General features: G+C 45.4%; 1 protein-coding gene across 1 annotated transcript in view; it reads left to right on the top strand.

The window, feature by feature from the left end:
- Positions 1-20,486, top strand: part of VAT1 (vesicle amine transport 1) — a 219,159-nt gene that overhangs the window by 113,647 nt on the left and 85,026 nt on the right. The window contains exon 2 of the mRNA XM_069237759.1: positions 7,715-7,922. Coding sequence (XP_069093860.1) covers positions 7,715-7,922 — 208 coding nt within the window. The remainder of the gene's footprint in view (positions 1-7,714; positions 7,923-20,486) is intronic.

The following is a 20,486-nucleotide window of genomic DNA, read 5'->3' as shown; positions in this document are numbered from 1 at the left end:
TGAAGGAAAAATTTGTAATATAACTGACCGCATTACCTGTGAAACTGAATATGTTGTAAATGTTATTGAATGTGGCTGCCATAAAAAATATGTAGGCAGCACCATCCACAAATTGAAAGTCAGGTTTCTACAACATCTCAGAGCTATCAAGAACCATGATCCATCTTATCCCCTGGCTAAACATTTTTGGGACGTACATGAAGGTAATTGCAGCTCTTTAACATTTTATGGCATTAATACCATTGTTGCCCACCCCCGGGGGGGGTAATAGAACTGCCCATTTAAGACAAACTGAATCGAAAATGATTCTACTCTTAGGTACAGAAAACCCCTGGGGTCACAATTTGGATGCAGAACTTCATGTACATCTGTGAAATTTTACATTTTTACATTTTTATATCCTCAGATTAGAAATTATGAAATTCCTGTTGCATTGAGGATTCCCTCCGGATCCTACAATGATTCATAACACTTCCGGACTAGGACACAGTTTATTTTGTTAATATATACATTACATCATTATTTTTCCTCTATGGTTTTTACACTCCATTACAAGTTTTGCACTTTACTATCACATTTTGAGGAAATTTTCAGCGGTTTTCATATATATGTCCCTGTTGCTGGATTTGATGGGGTTTTCTTTTTTATGGATATAATAATAATTTTTTCAGTTGATGCAACATTGATATCTGGAGGACTCTTTTCCCTTTTATAGAATTGTGTAATTATTTATCTATAATTGAATTTAATATTGTCATTAAGATGAATTGAGATATTTATATGTCAGTATAAATTGTACAGATCTTTGGTTATTTATATCTATTATCCATGTATTTGTCCTTTTTACACATCTTCTATTGTCATTCTTCGATATATATTGGTCGGAATTATTCCATTTATTTATAGCCTTTATATATATTGGTTGTACTGAAAATATTTTATAGTGCATATATTTATCTATTTATTCATATATTAAGCTTTTGGAATAGTAAAGTTAAGGGTAGACAGTATTCTCATACTAGAGAAAAAATATCTATATGTGGGTTGTCTTCCTCCTCCTATTTATTAATTACCAATTGAGAAAATATATGTATGTATTTATAGGTGATTATATCATAAATATGATGTCACATGATAATACAAAAGACCTACATAATGTTATATTTAAGAGTTCATATCCCATTCAAGCACACGGTCCAACATTTTCTATTTTGAATCTTAAAAATGTTATGTTAGAAAGTGGCCACTCTGTTTGCACTTTCCTTTTCAGCTATGTCGTTAATAGTAAAGAAGGACTATAGGGTTTAAATAGTTGGGTGTAACAATGTCTGCCGATGTCCAGTTGAAGGCTATTGCCGAAACGCGTCGACATTTGGTTGGGACAGCGTATGTTTGTTCCTTGCAGGCACTTGAGAGATTTTTTATAAGTGTCATTCACTTATTTATACTCCTTTATGCGGTGTCAATTTAACCTGCACTTGAACTCTTTCAATAAATTGGATCCGAAGATATTATATACGAGTGATTTTCAATTCTACATTTCATGAGCTAGTCTGGATATTGTGCAGCCCTTTGGTGTGTGACTGAATTGCACCGTCTTTTTGAATTTTTTCTTTTTATATATATATATATATATATATATATATATATATATATATAATATAATTTTTTTTTTTTATTTTTTTTTTTACATTCTGGGTTTATGCCCTATGGGCATGGTGTTTTTTTGTTTTTTTAATGTTGGCACATTTTCCCTCTAACAACTGCCTGAATATAGTAAATTACAAAGTATCCCTGAAGTCTCAAAAATACTTGGAGCCTCCAGCAACTTTCCTCCAACTGTCTGAAGATGCCACCAGCAGCTTCAGCCACCAATAGCCTTCCTTGAATCTTAACCAGGACAGTGAATACTGAGTAAACTCTGATATTAGTCAAATCTTAAATCTTCCAAGGAATTTGGGTGATTAGGAGATGCAGTGGTGCCCCCCTCCACCCATCACCCTAATGAGGGCAGAGGAGCGTTGCACCTCTGATGCACTGACAGGGGGGGGCAAAATAAAATGTTAATAAAATTAATTACCATTTTATTTTTCACTGCTCCCAGCAGTGTTTGTGGGTGGGGCCATTGCTGTTGACTGGCAGCAGTGGAGTGGTGCTCACTCCCATTTACACTCTGCGTCACTTTGACTGGCTGTCTTGCGATGGCCAGCCTGACATGCACTGTGCAATCCTCTCTACTTAACTATCTTAGACAGCTGGGTGGAATCAATCAATCAATCAATCAAAGGCATTTGTATAGCGCACTGCTCACCCGGAGGGTCTCAAGGCGCTGGGGGGGGGGGAAACGCTACTGCTCGAACAGCCAGGTCTTGAGTTGCTTCCTGAAGGCGAGATGGTCTTGCGTTGTCCGGAGGTGGATGGGGAGGGAGTTCCATGTCTTGGCTGCCAGGTAGGAGAAGGATCTTCCTCCGGCGGTGGCTCTGCGGATGCGGGGGACGGTGGCGAGAGCGAGGCTGGCGGAGCGGAGCTGGCGGGTGGGCTTGTGGAAGGTCAGGCGGCTGTTGAGGAACTTGGGGCCCAGGTCGTGGAGGGCCTTGTGTGCGTGGGTGAGGAGTCGGAACGTGATTCTTTTGTTGACGGGGAGCCAGTGCAGGTCTCTCAGGTGTTCGGAGATGTGGCTGTGTCGGGGGATGTCCAGGATGAGTCGTGCTGAGGCGTTCTGGATCCGTTGGAGTTTCTTCTGGAGTTTGGCGGCGGTGCCGGCGTAGAGGGCGTTCCCGTAGTCCAGCCGACTGGTGACGAGGGCCTGGGTGACCGTCTTCCTGGTCTCGGTGGGGATCCACCGGAAGATCTTTCGAAGCATGCGCAGGGTGTTGAAGCATGAAGATGAGACGGCGTTGACTTGTCTGGTCATCGAGAGGGAGGAGTCCAGGATGAAGCCTAGGTTGCGAGCGTGGTCCGTTGGCTTGGGGGTGGCTCCCAGGGCGGGGGGCCACCAGGAGTCGTCCCAGGCGGATGGTGATGATCCCAGGATGAGGACCTCCGTCTTGTCTGAGTTCAGTTTCAGGCGGCTGTTCTTCATCCATTCGGCGACGTCTTTCATCCCTTCGTGTAGGCTGGCTCTGGCGGCGTCCGGGTCGCTGGTGAGGGAGAGGATCAGCTGGGTGTCGTCGGCGTAGGTGATGATCTTGAGGTTGTGTTGACGTGCGATGGTTGCGAGGGGGCTCATATAGACGTTGAAGAGGGTGGGGCTGAGCGATGACCCTTGTGGAACTCCGCAGATGACTTCGGTGGCCGCTGACCGGAACGGGGGGAGGCGGACTCTCTGGGTTCTTCCGGCGAGGAATGAGGCGATCCACTCCAGGGCCTTCCCCTGGATGCCGGTGTTGTTCAGGCGCTGTACCAGGGTGCGGTGGCAGACAGTGTCGAACGCTGCGGAGAGGTCCAGGAGGATGAGGGCCGCAGTTTCCCCATTGTCCATTAGGGATCTGATGTCGTCTGTGGCTGCGATGAGGGCGGTCTCCGTGCTGTGGTTGGCTCGGAAGCCGGATTGCGAGTGGTCGAGGGATCCGTTGGTCTCGAGGAAGGCAGCTAGCTGTCTGTTGACGGTCTTCTCGATGACTTTGGCAGGAAACGGGAGGAGCGAGATGGGGCGGTAGTTCTTGAGGTCGGAGGGGTCTGCAGTTGGTTTCTTCAGCAGGGCACTGATCTCGGCGTGTTTCCAGCACTCCGGGAAGGTGGCGGTGTTGAAGGAGGTGTTGACGATGTCACGGAGGTGGGGTGCGATGATGTGGTCAGCCGTGTTGAAGATGTGGTGTGGGCAGGGGTCCGTAGGGGATCCGGAGTGGATGGTGTTCATTGTGCGTGTTGTGTCTTCGGTGCTGACTGGGGTCCAGGTGCGGAGGGTGGCGGTGGGGGGCATCGGTTCGGTGGTGGGGTTTGTGGTTGGTGGGCCGAAGCTGTTGTGAATGTTGGCGATCTTGTTGTGGAAGAAGGCTGCGAGGGAGTCGCAGAGGTCTTGCGAGGGAGTGATGTCATTGTTTCCGGCGTCGGGGTTGGAGAGCTCTTTGACGATGCTGAAGAGTTCCTTGCTGTTGTGGGTGTTGTTGTCCAGTCGTTCCTTGAAGGCTGTCTTCTTTGTGGCGCGGATCAGTTGGTGGTGTTTGCGGGTGGCGTGTTTGAGGGCCGTCATGTTGTCTGTGGTCTGGTTGGTGCGCCAGGTGTTCTCCAGGGAGCGGCAGTTCTTCTTGGAGGTGATGAGCTCGTCGGTGAACCAGGAGGCTTTCTTGCTGCTGCGTCTGCTGGGGGGGTTCTTCTTCAGTGGTGCGAGGGCGTCTGCGCAGTTGGTGATCCACTGTGTGAGGTTGTTGGCGGCTTCGTTGGGGTCCGTTGAGCTGGTGGGGGGGTTCTGGCTGAGGAAGGTGGTGAGCTGGTCGCCGGTGATCTTGTTCCAGCTCCTGCGGGGGGTTTGTTGAGGGTGGTGGTGGGTCGTCGTTTTACTGAAGCTGAAGTGGACGCAGCTGTGGTCAGTCCACTGGAGATTGGTGGAGTGGCTGAAGGTGACATATTTGCTGGATGAGAAGACTGGGTCAAGCGTGTGGCCGGCGTGGTGTGTAGGGGTGGTTACCAGTTGCTTGAGTCCGAGGTTGGCCAGGTTGTCCAGTAGAGCAGTGGTGTTGCGGTCCTTGTCGTCCTCCAGGTGGAAGTTGAGGTCCCCCAGGAGGATGTAGTCGGTGGAATTGATGGCGTGGGGGCTGACGAAGTCTGTGATGTCTTCGCTGAACTGTGTGCGTGGTCCCGGTGGTCTGTAGATGAGGGTGCCTCTGAGCGTGGTCTTGGGGTTGGTGTGTATCTGGAAGTGGAGGTGTTCGGCGGAGGTGAAGGTGTCATCAGAGGAGGTGTCGAGGCAGCCTGCTCCAGCCAATCCTGACGCTGCTCTCATACTGCTCATCTGCAGTATGCGAGCAGCATCCAGAAGGGGGGTTGGCTCCTGCTCCATGAGGTGCGGACTGCATTCAAGAAGAAAACAGGACGATAAAGAATCGTAGGTAAGTGCATTTTTTATTTTCTTATCTTTTTGGGCCACTGACGAGCACTGTGAAACTCTGATTGCCATGAGCCTCAATTCCTGAGCTCCGTTACCACCCGTTTTAAAGCTGGTAAAGAGCCATGATTGAGAGCTTTGGCTTTTGAGCGTAAAGGCATTCAGATGTATTACAGTGCCTGCCACGGTCTTTGGCTCTCCATCCACTCCACGCCCCTCCACTGTTGAGGGTCACCGACCGCCACTGGATTTGTGATGTACTACATTTTTAGATCATGGTTGACTAGGCTATCGTTAAGCTTACCTGCACCAACTTGGAGACTTTATAACCAGGGGCGGCTCCCCCATAAGGGCAGAGGAGCATTTCCCCCCACCCCCCCAATATCCTTTTCTTTGAAAGTGGTGGGGTCATGGGGTGACATGCACTGAGAGGGAGTCCACAGCACTCCCACACAGGCCTCTCTCCAACCCAGCTACACAGTTGCTGGATGGAGAGAGCCTGCACAGGCTGCCAGTCTGCCTGGGAGTGCCCATCCAGGGCTCTGCACGCTGCCCCGCCCCAGGAATCCCTCCCGAGCCGTGACTGTTTAACAGTTTTTGCCCCAATGCATGTCCTAGGCGGTGTGCAATATGTGAAAGTTAATTACTAATGGCTGTTTACGTAACTGTATATGTTACTACTTAAGGAAGGCCTTGCCTAGCAGGGATGTTGTTCGTCTTATTTGGAAAATGGGTTTCTTCTCGACACTTCCAAATCAATCAACCGGTTTTCAGTTTATGAACTTTACATATTGAACCATTTGAATGTATTTCACTTTTACATACACCTAACACCGATGTCTAACTGAATGCGTGTTTAGTGATTTAGCTTCATTTTCATTTATCTGTAAACCGCGGTTTTCCAGAATGGATACTTGTAGTGGGGTTTCGACAGTTAACATTTTTGAGACCGACAGAACACTAGATCAGCGGTTCTTGCTTTTTAGACTTCTGTGAGCGCCCACTTAATCATTAATGGAATCAGGTGACCCCTCCTCCGTCACAGAGCCATTATTGGAAACCGGGGGACCCTCGGCCTGAGCAATTTATTGTTTGAACCTCAAATCACACAAAAATATAGAAGCCAGTATATACCCAACAAATGCTCAAATGTTTACTTTTTTCACGTCACAAAGGAATATAGCACATTTTAACATTTTGAATGTTGCTTCGTTATTTATTTAACTTATTTTAATTCATTAAATGTATATTTAATTTTGTATTAGGTCTTGCTGACCCCAACGGAACATTGGACCACAGGTTAAAAACCGCTGTTTTAAGTGGTCCATAAACGCCTTTATGCATTCTGCACTGATCCTCAACCCAACAGTTGGCAAACTCGTCCCCAAACAGTCACAGTCGGACAGCAGAGCAGGTTTAACTTTGAAATGCGATCAGTCTCCTTGCACCCCCCCCCTCCCCCACACACACTCTGGAAATGGTGGTGTTCCCCCCCCCCCCCCCCCCCCACTCTGGAAATGGTGGTGTCCCTAACTGCACATCTGGAGACAATGGAAAATCATTCAACCTCCTGAAGGGGAGCTCAGAGAATGCTACAAGGCCATGTAGTTGGCAGAAACGCAATAAATTCTGATCTTATTGCTGTGCAATGCTGTAATCATAATTTCAAGTGGAAAGAAGGGAGAACCTACTCCCTTCAAAGGGAGGGAGAGTAGGAAAACGTTTTCCTTTAATCTGTGTGGGCGGAATTTCACAAACCTCTGTGGAAATGACAGGAAGCTACAGTGCATCTGCAGTGTGCTGACTGTGCATGTGTAAGTAACTTCTGCAGGGTACATCGTTGACGGCTGTAGGGACTTAAGGGCTGAGTCAACACACCTGGATATGAAGTCCTGTGGCCCTGTAGCAAACCAATGAAGAAAGAATCTTAACAGTATGTACCACTCACAGATGCTACAAAAAAGAATACAATTTCTGTCATACCAAAGCATGTGCGAGTTTAATTTGTGCTCGGTTAATGCAGCTTTGGGATAGCTGCTCTGCTCCACTGCGTCCATTTTGCCATGAAAAGGAAGCAAGCAAACACGTGCATATATCGGTGAACCGTCTGTGTGAAAACAAACGTAAGCAAGACTAGAAATAACGTGAAAAGTCACAATTACAAATGTTTAGCCTGGTATCCGAATTGAAGGACTTGGTTTTTTAGCTAGTGTCGACTGGAAGAATTCAGTCAACATGTATGGGAGATCCAGGGCAAACACCCACAGTACAGGTGTTGTTGCTTTTTCCAGCAAGTGAGTTAAGCAAACTACAACACACCAACATTTTTGCTAGCAGTTTTAGTTCTAGAAGTAGTAACTCAATTACTTACACTCTGGAAGGTGTTTTAGATCCTTAGAATGTCAACAAATATTGCATTTTGGTGGCCTTGGGCTCTTCGATTTGTTACCCACAATTAAACACATAACTGGAATGCCCTGTAACGTATTGAACAGCTGGGAATTAAAAGGTCCCATTATTTGTAATTGTTCTGATAAAGAGTGAATAAGGGGCCGGGGGTGGTTTATTCTGTTACTTTTCTGCACTTTATCTATCACATTGGTTTGCTGAACTGGTATTTTGTATTTTTTGTTTTAATTATTTTTTTTATTTTTTTTAAAACTTTTTTAGGTTGGCGATAAAGTGATGGTCCTCAACAGATCAGGGTTGTGGCAGGAGTTGGTTACTGTCCAAGCCAACCACACGTTCATCATGCCAGAAGGGATGAGCTTTGAGGAAGCAGCAGCTTTTCTGGTTAATTACATCACAGCTTACCTGATCATCTTCGACTGTGGCAATCTGAGGCCCAATCAGAATATTCTTGTTCACATGGCAGCAGGTAAAATATTTCTCCTTCTTACAGGTAGCTGCGCTGACATTCTTTTATCGACTTTTGCTTATCTACATGTGCATTTCTTATTGAAAAAGCTCGCTATTTGAGTTATCTTACCCGGAAGCATCTGGAGTAGTAAGTGTTTTTCTGGATTACAAAACAAGCTGACTCCTGGCAGATTCAGCTCCTTTCTTGAATAGATTTTTGAATCAGATGATTTTTCAGTAATTAGATAGCCCCCTGCCTCAAGCTGTGACTTGTATCACAACTTTGAACTATTTTTTTCAATATGGTGAGCAAATGTTTGTTTAAAAAAATTCCCACATATTAAAATGAATGTGTGGGATTGAAGCAGGAGGTGGCTGGCTTCACACTTTGTTTTGTTTTTCACAAAATGTCGAGGTTTTTCCTTTTTCTTTTAGCCCTCTAAACTTCAGAGGTTGGTATATTAAACGGAGGTATGTAAGTGTGGTGATCCCGTGGTATAGTGGTATTTCGGTATAGAATCTTTATTAGCAGGTAACAGTTATTTATGGTTCTTCTACACTCGTTTTTTTTCTAAACTGTTTCTGAAAAAAAGGGTTTCTTCTCTGCAATGCTCCGATTAACCCAGAGCGGCCATAGTAGCTAGTCCAGTAGGGATTAGATGTTGTACTTCACTAATTATCTATAATTTAGTAGCTCCTTATAACGATGGCTTTCCTTTCCCACTTGAGTGGTCCAGAGATCAGTCATTCGGTCCAACCAGGGGCTCCTGTTTCAGTGCCAGTCCCTGGGCTTCTTCTTTGCAAAGGAGGCTGTGGTACACCGTCATGGTTTCCAGCACTTCCAGTGGAAACTGGAATAAGCGACTTACATAGGGAAAGTGATGTTCTAACCTCCTCCCACCCATCTTTCTCTGACTGAGGATTGGACATTCCAAGTTCTTTCCCTTCCCTGCTTCCGAGCTCTGGTAACCCATTCGTGAAATTGCTCCACCCCTGCCCCATAAATGGGACCACTCCACCCCTTCTTCCTTACTTGTTGCCCTGATATGGCTGTAGCTGAAAATGGGCCACTATATTCGACTTTGCTTTCCTGGCGGCAATAATTGCAGAGACATACACTCTGCTTCCCACTATCTGAAGTGTGTGCTTCTTGCCTTGCGTTCTACCAGCGGTGGCAAGTCATTGACAAGGAACATGATGTTTTTAGTCGTCATTATTTTTTACTGTTCACAGAGCAAACGAGTAGAAGGGCAGCATTGCTTTCATGATTTAAATCCTATTTCAGGACATGGATTACAGTCTTATTCAGCCAAACACTATTTGTTGTACAGAAAAATAAAATAATGCTGCAGGTTCTGTTCCAGGCCTGAAGTATTCCATAATTTCAGGAGTTTCGCTTGAGCCCTTTTCCTAAAACACTATTTTTTTTTCTTCAATAAATACGCTCTAAAATGAATAGTTGGCCTGATTACTCGCCCAGTGTGAGGTAGCCAGACCCCCCCCCCCCCCCCTCCAACCCCCTCCAGAGAGGGCCTCTTTTGTGTTGGTGTGGAAGTGACACCGTGGCAGATCCACTTGGCTTGGGGCATACCAGCCCTCCTTGTCCAATAATGAGGCTGGAGTGCTGAGTGCAGCTCCAAGTGGAGCTACTGTCACATGTTTGAGAAATTCCTTTGTTTTCTGCATAGTCCAAGCACGGTAACAGATAAGTACAGATGCTTAGGCGCTTGCTGTGTGCATTGAACCGAGCCTTCTGAGGAGGGGTGTTCTACTGCGGTGGTAGTGATTCTCAATTTTGCAGGACCCATGGAACTGTGCACGTCGCTTTCCAACCTGCATTATGGCCCATAAGGTGGCAATACATAGATGGACTCTGTTTTTCCAGGGGCGAACAATTACCTGTGTAAACAGGAAAAATATGGTGCTTGTAAAGGAAAACTCTAATTGCTGAGAGGAAAGACAAAATGTTACCAGGAAGTAAATTCTTTTCTGTCAGGAAGTGATGTACAGGACATGTATATATCGGGTGTTCGCATTAACTTCCCTTATCTCTGGTCACCAGCAGCTGGAAAGAGTGGATTCGTATTTCAACTGATTGATTGATCTTTGGAGAAGCGCTTCTAGATCAAATATGTTGCAACTTGGAAGCAGAGATAATACCTCTTTCTGTAGTTCCTCTGACTTTTTTTTTCGTAAATGTGTTTCCTCATCAGTTAGAGCCCATCAAAACTGTTGTTGGAAACTGAAAAGGTCGTAACTACGTTGATGATATGTGATCCATACTCTTAAAAGCTTTTGGGCAATGATGCAAAGTGTTTTACTGAGTATTGCAACCACAGGCTGTGGCGATGAGGAGCAAGGCCAATGAGTCCTACGATGGCAGTGTTATAAATTATATGAATGGGTTTCAACTTGTAACTAAATGCAAACCTTTAGATCAACAAACGGTGTCCAAGATCATGCAGAGTTTTTACAGAAGGAAGAGCCAGAATTTGTGCTGCTATGACCTCCTAATTTCCCTAACTCTCGTCTGCTGAAAGATTCCTTACATTATTATTATTATTATTATTATTATTATTTTATTATTATTATTTTATTATTATATTATTTTATTATTATATTATTTTATTATTATATTATTTTATTTATTTTTATATTATTATTATTTTATTTTTATATTATTATTATTTTATTTTTATTTTATTATTATTTTATTATTTTATTATTATTATTATTTTATTATTATTATTATTTTATTATTTTTTTTACTTGGGGAAAAGTGACTACACATCCTCGCTCAGGAATGCCACTTAAACGAAAAAGGTTAGAAACCCAGCAAACTGAAGGTGTTGTTGCATTATTCAGCGTAGCATTTTTCTGTAGTCTCCAAAAGTACTTAGTACTTGGAACCATCAATAGACTGTCACTTTCACCTAGCAAGAATCCACCTGTAAGGTGGATTAAAGGGTCTGCGCCTGGTTGTGTCAGTCTTAAGCGTTTCTCTCCGTGTAGCCTCTTTTATTAAGCAGTTTTTCTTGCATTTTAGTGCTTTTTTTGCTACATGAATTTCAATACAGACAAGGTTCAACAACTAGGATATGGGTCGTAAGTGTTACGAGATCACCCTGATTCAACCTGTCAATTGGAGAAAATTAAACCTTGCCCTTTATACATGCTGTACAGGCCACACAAATTAAAGTAGGTTGCTTAAAGATCAACCACTTCTTTTAAATTAGGCCTATGCCTTCTGTTTGACCATACTAATCCAAGACCCATCAAGTCATGGCAATTGAACAAGTCTAATGCTCAGACGTGAAGCCCCAAAACTAGTTTTGGATACCCTAGCAACATGTATTCTAACAGGGGATTCTAAAAAAAGCATCACACTTTAGCGGTGATCTCTTCACGTTGGCAATAGTCCTTTCCATGGCTAGTACATTCCAGAGACTGGTATGCTCTATGAAGGAGGGCCTTCCTCTCTACCCACTATGTTGTCATCATAACCTTTGCTGCACCCAAACATTGCAAAACCGGGGTGCCATCCATGCCTCAACTGCACTGTTGTCTCCAGAAGCTCAGCACCATCAATATCACACCACCTAGTTAGGCTGGTAAAGATAGCCCATCAACTGCTTAGATGTGTGAAGTACCTCACCAGAAGGGTGTAAGTAGTGGACAAGACCACCAATGGGTGGAGCATTTCTTTTGTGGCCTCAGTCCCTCTATCACTGCAGGCTATTCCTGGGACACGTGTTTGATTATATACGGACTGTAGAAGCAATTTAATTTCACTTCATAGTCCACCCGTCAGTGTGTGGGGAACAATGTGCTTTCAGGTTTCTCTCTCCAAAATGAGTACTATTCCCTGTCAGGCCCTCCTATCTGAACTCTTCTGTATTTACGCTTTAAGGAGTTCTGGTGCGAAGGTCTGAAGTGGAGTAGAATCTTATACAGTTAAGCTATTATCCCTTAGTGGTTGTGAGAATAGAGAAGAATTTCCCCAAAGTCCTGTCTCTTGTTCATTATTCAGTGGGTGCATTACCCAATGCCATATTTGGGCAGAGGAAAGGCACTCCATCTCATAAATACTAAACGTTGTTTTACATTGTGTAAAATATTAAATATCACCATTTTTTTACATGTTCATATTGACTGTGCAGCTGCATTCTCCCTATGAAAATGGCCATAGTGGAGAGAAATATGAATTAGTGTATAAGGGTGAGGAAAACAGGGGAAGAGGCGAGGGTGGCCCCTCTGCTATGGCGGAGGAGCTTCGCCCCACTGATGAAAAGCAGAAAAATAAAGGGATAATAAAAGTATGTTATCCCTTTATTTTTCTGCCTTCGTGGGGTGGGGCCGGGCAAGCCTCCTCGTCAAGTGGAGGAGTGGTATGTGCGCTTTTAAGTGCACATATCAATTTGGCCGGCCTTCCGAGACTGGCCAAACTGACATTCACAGTTAAACTCTCCATCTGGCTGTATTATACAACCGGGTGGAGACAAAGCACAGTGCCCAACTCTCCCCCTGAGTGGCATTTCTGCCCGCTCAGGCCAATCGCTGGACTTTTCATGCTGTATAACACCATGAAAGAAGCGTCATGATTGGTTGGGGAGAGAAGACGAGGCGGCTGGAGCAGAGTGGTGTATCATGGAGGGACAGGTACGTTTGTTTATAGGGTTTTAAAAAAAAAAAAAAAACATTTTTTTTTATTTAGCTGTCCCAATCCCTTCCTGGTAGCAGCTGCGACTTGAAAGAGGTGAGTTTTAGTTTTGTGGCCGCACCATCCCTTGTCTACAACAAAGTGCGCACATGAGTCCTGTGATATTCATTTGGAGGCCATAGTTCCTGTCACATCCAGGCCACATCCAAAGGGTTCTCCTCATCAGCATCTTTCCCAAATGGGGCTAGATTTTGTCTGTTTTGAACTTAGAGCATTCAAATAAAATACTCAAGTGCACTGCCTTCTGCACTAAAGTTTGGTTCTGCTAGCCATCCCTTAATTTATCACTAGTTGCAGGAAGCTTGCCTGGTGTGTGGTGGGTACCCATGGTACTTACACCTTATGCCAGGTATCCCCCTCCTCACCTTAGTGAAGTGTAGGCAGTGTCTAGAAGCCAGGCTCTCTAGAGGTAGCTGTGGTTGAGCAGCCAGGGCTTATCTTGGAACACATGCAAAGCTCATGCAATACCACTACAGTCACATAGTACTTACACACAAGAAAGAAAACACTTGGTTGTACAAAAATAAATGTGCTTTTTTTTGGAACACAGTATCAGAAAATACTAGAGGCAATCCTCCAAAAGGAGGTAAGTACTATATATATATATATATATATATATATATATATATATATAATCTCTATTTCCTCACACACACACACACCCCCCCCCCCCCCCCCAGCAACCAGGAATGCAGGAGTAAAACACTGGATTTCCCCAAAAACACTCTAAAGGATCAAAGGAAGACACCCAGAACAGCCTGCAAGAAATCGGCAATGGATTACTGAAAATTGAGACCCGTGGAGAGAGGGGACCAAGTCCAGAAGTGTCTGTGGAGTCCAGGGGGAACAGGAGATACCACCCACCCAGAGGTACTTTTTGGAGTTGGTCGACGAAGAAGGAAGATGGGTCAGCACTGGAGCACAGAAGCTGAACAAGAGTTACTGATGCATGCAAAAGGTGTCCCACACTGGAAGCTGGATTGCAGATAAGTGTCGGTGAAGGGTTTCCACCAACAAACCTTGGCAATGGCAAATTCACATTTGGAGGAAAAGAGGTGCTGCCACGGACCAGCAAGGTCCAGGAGGGGGAAGTCACAGGGGACCCTCCTCGTCGCAGAAGGCCCACAGGAGTAGAGGCAGCACCCACTAGGACCATGCAGAGGCCCAGGAGTTGCAGGAGGGAGTGCTGGGGGCTGGAGCTACACGTTGCCCTAAGTTGTTCTTGGAGGTGAAGCAAGCAAACCTTGACAGCTGCAAAGGATGTGGTGCACGGGGTGCTGTCTTGTGTGGAGTAGAAAGTGCAACAGCTGGTAGAGAGGACCAGGGGGAACTCGCTGGACCACCACCCGTGATGCAGAACCCATGCAGCTCAGGATGAGGAGAGATGCACTCAACCGGTCGTCCTTGGAGCCGGGTACCTGTGGATGCAGGGGGGTGATTACTTTGGGGTAAAGGAGATTCCTTCTTCTTGTGCAGGCTGCAGAGTTGCAGTCTTCTGAGGATGTTCCGCCGGGGAAATGTTGTAAAGCTGGCAGGAATTCACATTTGGAGGAAAAGAGGTGCTGCCACGGACCAGCAAGGTCCAGGAGGGGGAAGTCACAGGGGACCCTCCTTGTCGCAGAAGGCCCACAGGAGTAGAGGCAGCACCCACTAGGACCATGCAGGAATTCTGGACACAATGTTGCAGAAGAGTGTTCCTCGTGGATCTGCAGCTTGTAGGCCCCTGGAGGGTCCAGTCACGGATCCGGAGGCCAGAAGTCAAAGCAGAGGTTGCAGATGAGTCCTGCTAGAATCTTGCAAGCTGAATCTGAGGACCCACCCCAGAGGAAGACCCTATATAGCCCAAAGAGGGGTCTTGGTCACCCAACCAGGTAATTACTTATCAGAGGGTGCCTTTCGTCAACTGCCTAGCCTGGCCACTCAGATGCTCCCAGAGTTCCCTGCCAACCTTGAAATCAAGATGGCAGAACCCAGGAACCCTCTGGAGGAGCTCTGGGCACCAACCCTGGGGTGGTGATGTACAGGGGAGTGGTCACTCCCCTTTCCTATGTCCAGTTTCGCACCAGAGCAGGGACTGGGGCGGGTCCCTGAACTGGTGTGGACTGGTTTATGCACTGAGAGCACCAAATGTGCCTTTCAAAGCAAACCAGTGGCTTGGGTAGGCTACACCTCCCAAGCCAGTCGCACCTATTTCCAAAGGGAGAGGGTGTTACCTCCCTCTCCCAAAGGAAATCCTTTGTTCTGCCATCCTGGGCTTGATCAGATCAAGCAGCAGGAGGGCAGAAAATTGCCTGAGGGGTGGCAGCAGCTGGGCTGCCCAGAAAACACGAAGACTTGTGGTAGCAATGCTGAGGGTCCTCCAAGGAGCCCCCAGAGTGCATGGAATCATACTTCCAATACTTGCAACAGTTTTGGGGTTTGACTCTGACATGTTTGATAGCAAACATGCCCAGGTTCAGAGTTACCATTATATAGCTGGACATAGGTAGTGGCCTATGTTCGGTACACATATCTGTTGGTGACTGAGAAGAGTTCCTTACAGTTGTGCGTGGAGGAGTTGATGCGCTCCCGGATCTCATCCTTCCTAGCGTTCTTTTTTTTTTGGTCAGTGGGTGGCTTTGAATGAGGCGAGGTCTTTGCTTGTTTGGCTGTTCCTCCATTTTTTTTTTTCTCTAAACATCTGTGGGTGCGCTTTTATTCTTGGAGTTTGGTGGTGAACCAGCTGGCTTTTTTGGGTACGCGTTTAAGGGCCTCTTCATCTAACATTGGCCAGAGTGTCAGCACATTCGGTGATCCATACGTTGATTGCACGCTGCTGTGTTGTCGTCAGAGGGAGGGATTTGGCAAGCGATGAGTTGCTCATTGGTGATTTCGTTTAATTTCTTGTGGGAGAGGGGGGGGGTCCTGGAGGTGCGGGTGTGACTGCTGGGTGTGGTTTGTGAAGTGTATGCAGCGGTGATCGGTCCAGTCTGGGGTGGAGATGGTCTTGATGGTGATCTGGTTGCTTGAGGTGAAGATGTGGTCTAGTGTGTGTCTTGCGATTTGTGTGGGTGCGGAGACCAGCTGTCTGAGGCAGAGGGTGGAAAGGTTGTCGAGTAGAGCATTGGTGTTTGCGTCAGTGCAGTCCTCGAGGTGGAAATTCAGGTCACCAAGGAGAAGTAAGTCGGCTGACGCAGGGCCTGGGGGTAGCGATGTCTAAAACGTCTATGAAAGCTGGGTATGGGCCAGGTGACCTCTACATCAGGGTGCCGTGGATGGAGTTGTGGTTGAAGGGGACCTGGAAGTGAAGGTGTCCTATGGTGGTGCAGTGTAATTCTGGGACGGCATTGACACGTAGTGAGGACTTGTGTAGATGGCGAGTCCTCCGCCCGGGCGGGAGGGCAGGTCCCTGATCAGGATGCTGTAACCATTGGGAATGGCGATGTCTGGACCTGAGATGGGGTTGGTCCAGGTCTCTGTAAGGAAGACTGTCTACTTGGGCGGTGTCGATCAAGTCCCAGAGTTTGGTGGCATGTTTGTGGAGGGAGCGGATGTTGAGAAGCAGGCAGTTGATGGGGTTGTGGAGGTTGTTGGTATTTTTGTGTGCGGGGAGTACCTTCAGCTTGTTGAGGCTGGCGCTGAAGTTGCAGTTCCTGCAGGTGAAAGGTCTGTGGGTGTCCTTGGGGGAGATGGGGCAGCAGTTCCTGAGACGTCTTGTGTTGAGGCAGAGGAGGGTCTCAGACTTGTAATGGAGGCAGTCCAGGGGATGGTTTGACTGAGATCAAGGGTTCCTGGCACTGTGTGCGGTCCAGGCACGGATAGGCGTAGGTGGGCTTCCCTTTTTCTGCGCCAACGACGTGGCTGCCATGAAGAAAGGGGAAGAGGGTGTGGGGAGCAGTCAGCTGGGAGGCTGGAGGGTGGGAAAGGTGTTTTGAGGGAGGGAGGGGGCAGAGGAAAGAGGGGAGAAAGGGAAAAGGTATAAAGGAAAAATTAGAGTAAAAAATAGAAATTAGTCTGAAAAAGCAAGAGTGAAAGAGCGACAGAGCACGAGATACTTACTTGTGATGGCCACTAGACCACCAGGGATGAGGCAGAGGGGTGAGCCTGCAGGTGGAGAAGGGCCTCGAGCTGAAAGTCAGGAGACCCTGTTCATCCCAGCAAAAGGCAGAGGCAGCAGCAGCCAGAGGAGCTGAGGGGGCAGCAGACGCATGCAGGATGCAAGCAGGTACTTGCACCCTGCCCTCTGGGCTGAGAGTACCTACCATAGGGGTGACCTTTAGTGGCCTGTAGTGAAACCGGGTGTGTGCACCTGGTTCACACAGACTGCAATGGCAGGCCTGCAGAACCCTTTCCATGGGCTCCCTGTGGGTCGCAGAATAACTGCTGTAGCCTATAGGTATCCCTTGGACCTCTAATGCCCGTGGTACCTAGGTTCCATATACCAGGGTCTTATATGGGGAGACCAGTATGCCAATTGTGGGAAGAAAAGGTTACTAGCAACCAAATTTAGAGGAGAGATTATAATCACTGGGGTCCTGGTTAGCAGAATCCCAGTGAACAGTCAAACACACTGACAACAGGCGGAAAATGGGGGTAACCATGCCAAGAAAGAGCACCTTCCTACACTAGTGTTTTGGAGAGTGAGAGAATTATCCCCAAAAGCTGTATAGGCAAGGTCTTCATGAATCAATTAATGAAGTTAACCTTCAAGCGAGCAGTTGGGATCTTCATGAAATAACTATTATAGGGAACATTGTTGATGCCAACTGAATTGTTAGATTGTAGTTCTGTATATGGTAGAGTAACAAAGGTTTATTATAACTGGGTTATTGTTTTGGTAATGTAACTTTTTTTCACCGATTTTATACAAGGTAAAAGTACTGTCAAAGTTGGCGTGGCCTTTCTCTAACACCATAAAATCTATACATTCGGAGTGGATTTAAGTCTGTTGGGTCTCCTCCACCGATCAGTCCTTTAATTTATCACGCTGTAAGAGTTTTAAAGGGCATCTACAATAGGACTACATCCTTGCTATGTAAATTAGCAAAAGGCCTTCTGGAAGAGTGCAATAAAAGCTCTGGCCAACCTCTTGGCAGTGCCAGGCAAATGTAGACTACCTGTGGAAAAATGAATTTATACTGCATCATTTCATGGCCATCCAGGGGATTGAAAGGAGGGTCATCTTCTCAGCTACGAATTTCCATAAGCAGTAGGGAATAGTTGGCTTTACATAGGTCAGATTCATATGGAGTTATATTCAACTCTAGCTATTTAATGAAGAATGCTACCCATTGGAAATATTGAACTTTGATATAATTCAGTCTCAAAAGGGAGTGTAATATGTTAATATTTCAGATTTCCTATGGTTTTGGTGCACAACAGTTTTCTGGAAAACATGTAAATGTTCCGTTCATGATAAGGATGCAAATGTGCCCCCTGAAGTTGGTATTGAATCATCCTTCACAAAGGATGCACATCGTCTTCATATGGAATTCCAGCAACATACGGGGACTTGCATATACGTTATGCAAGTGGTTTAAATACTCGGGATGAATACAGTTGGAAATAAAGGAAGCCCCTATTTGGATCTTCTTCCTAGACATACTATTCTAGTGTGAACTTTCAAAGTGATCCTTGCTACTGGAGTATGATAGCTAGCCATTATTTTCCAAAACTGAGGCACAAAGCCTAACCACTTCAATGTTTGTTATAAAAAAAGTGCAGTCCACTCGATCAAGGACTTTTTTTTTTTTTTTTTTTTTTTTTTTTTTAACATCCAGTGTTAAGATCCCTGGAACCCTCTTCATGCTTGCCTTTTTAACCAAGGAGTGTACTCTTCTAAAATTGTCATGGGCCTGCCTGTCCCTGAAAGTTAGATTGATCCGGATGAACCGACCATGGAATTAAGTGATCCAGTCTGTTAGACAGGATTATTGTTTATCTTAATCTGTGTTAAGCGAGCCAGTATGTAGAAGCATTAAAAGGGGGTCCTTTCCAGGTCTAAGTACCACTGTACCGCTGGTCTAAATCATATAGGCAGTTCTCCAATGTAGTTAAACTCTCATTTTGGATAGGAGCTGTGGCCCCAACACTTTACAGAAGTCTGGCCCCAGAGCCTTGGACGGATTAAAAGATTTTATAGCTAGAGAGATTTCATCCTCTGATATTTGGGCTTCTGGAGCCTCTGCCTTTGAGCTCAGAACATTAGCCATATATAAAATCAGGGGCGGGGCCCCTCTGCTGTGGCAGAGAAGAGTCACCCTGCTGACAAAAGCAGAAAAATAAAGGGATAATAAAAGTATTTTATTATCCCTTTATTTTTCCCCTTTCGTAGGCCGGTGCCAGCTTCCTCCACATCAACAAGAGGAGGAGGAGGAGGAGGAGGAGGAGGAGGAGGAGGAGGAGGAGTGGTGGTGCGCTTCTACGTGCGCAAGTCAGTTTGGCCGGCCTTCCGAGGCTGGCCAATCTGACGTGCACTTAAACTCTCCACCCGGCTGTATTTTAGAGCCAGGTGGAGACCAAGCACAGTGCCCCACTCTCTCCCTGAGCGGCATCTCTGCCTGCTCAGGCCAATCGCAGCACTTCTTTTATGCTGTGTAACAGCATGAGAGAAGCTTCGTGATTGGTTTGGGAGGGAAGAAGCTGAGACGGCTGGACGGGAGCGGCAGATCATAGGGGCACGTACGTTTATTATTATTATTATTATTATTATTATTATTATTATTATTATTATTATTATTTTTTTTTTTACTGCCCCTCTCCCCTGCTTCCTCCCCACCCCTTCCTGGCAGCAGCCAAGACTGTATAAAATCTGGTTCGTATGGGACACGTCTGAATAAAAGTTACCATATTATTTACTAAATGATTTAAACTTTCCTTCTTTTGTGACTGCTTTCCCTTGTATCTGTGATAATCTAACATACATACCCCTTTCTGTTTTCTCCCTCAGTTTACCGGCCAATCCCAATTCCGCTATATTGCTAATTTCATATAATTGCCTCTTGAGGTGGGGGGGGGGGCGGTATTCAGCCCATTGGTTACAAAAAAAAATATCTTAAATTGGCCCTTAATGTCCACCACATTTCTCAAAGATTTAAGAGGTGGACAGTCTGTTCTTGTTCAACACTATTAAGTTCAGATTCCAATATCTATTTCTGGGGAGTGGATCTTGTGGCTTTCGGCAGTCATTGAGATAAATTCACCCAAGGTTTAAGCTTAAGCTTCTTTATCAAGATCTTGAATCTCTGCTAAACTGTTACTCTGCAGAAGCTTGATGTGCATTAAAAGAAATGTATTCTGCATTAATTAAAAGGATTTATGAAAAATATTGAATACCTCCTTCAGTTCTGCTTACCTATAATTTGAATTTTAGTAAAGGTTTTATAGCTTTATATGCATTGTTTGGATTTTTGTGAAACGTGTAAACCATGTGTTGTGATGTACACAAATTGGGCTTCCTGATTATTGCCATGTAGTTTTAAAGGAGAAACTGAAGCATTAGAACACATAACCATTACCATTTCTGACGCATGTTAAAGTGGCAGTTTCCTTTTGACGGGGCATGCGTATCATAGCTAGAAAAAGATCTTTAGGGTTTACAAAAGTGTTACGTTAGGAAGGTATGACAATGCACATACAATAATCCTGAGTATATATTGAATTAGATACCTCTATGCTACCAAAATCATTTTCTTGGTGTGTGTGTGTTTTTTTTTTTTTTTAATATATATTTTATATTGGGTGATAGAGCAGGCGTATTACAGTCTAGGGAACATTTACTGTGCAACATACTTGGTGAAAGTTATTTGTAAAATAAATAATAAAATAAGCTGGAATGTGAAGATGTGGAATGACAAAACTGATGATCTGGGGACCGGAGTCCTT

Source organism: Pleurodeles waltl, chromosome 6 (assembly GCF_031143425.1).
Source record: "Pleurodeles waltl isolate 20211129_DDA chromosome 6, aPleWal1.hap1.20221129, whole genome shotgun sequence".
Lineage (NCBI taxonomy): Eukaryota > Metazoa > Chordata > Amphibia > Caudata > Salamandridae > Pleurodeles > Pleurodeles waltl.
This window is presented reverse-complemented; position numbering and strand designations above follow the sequence as displayed.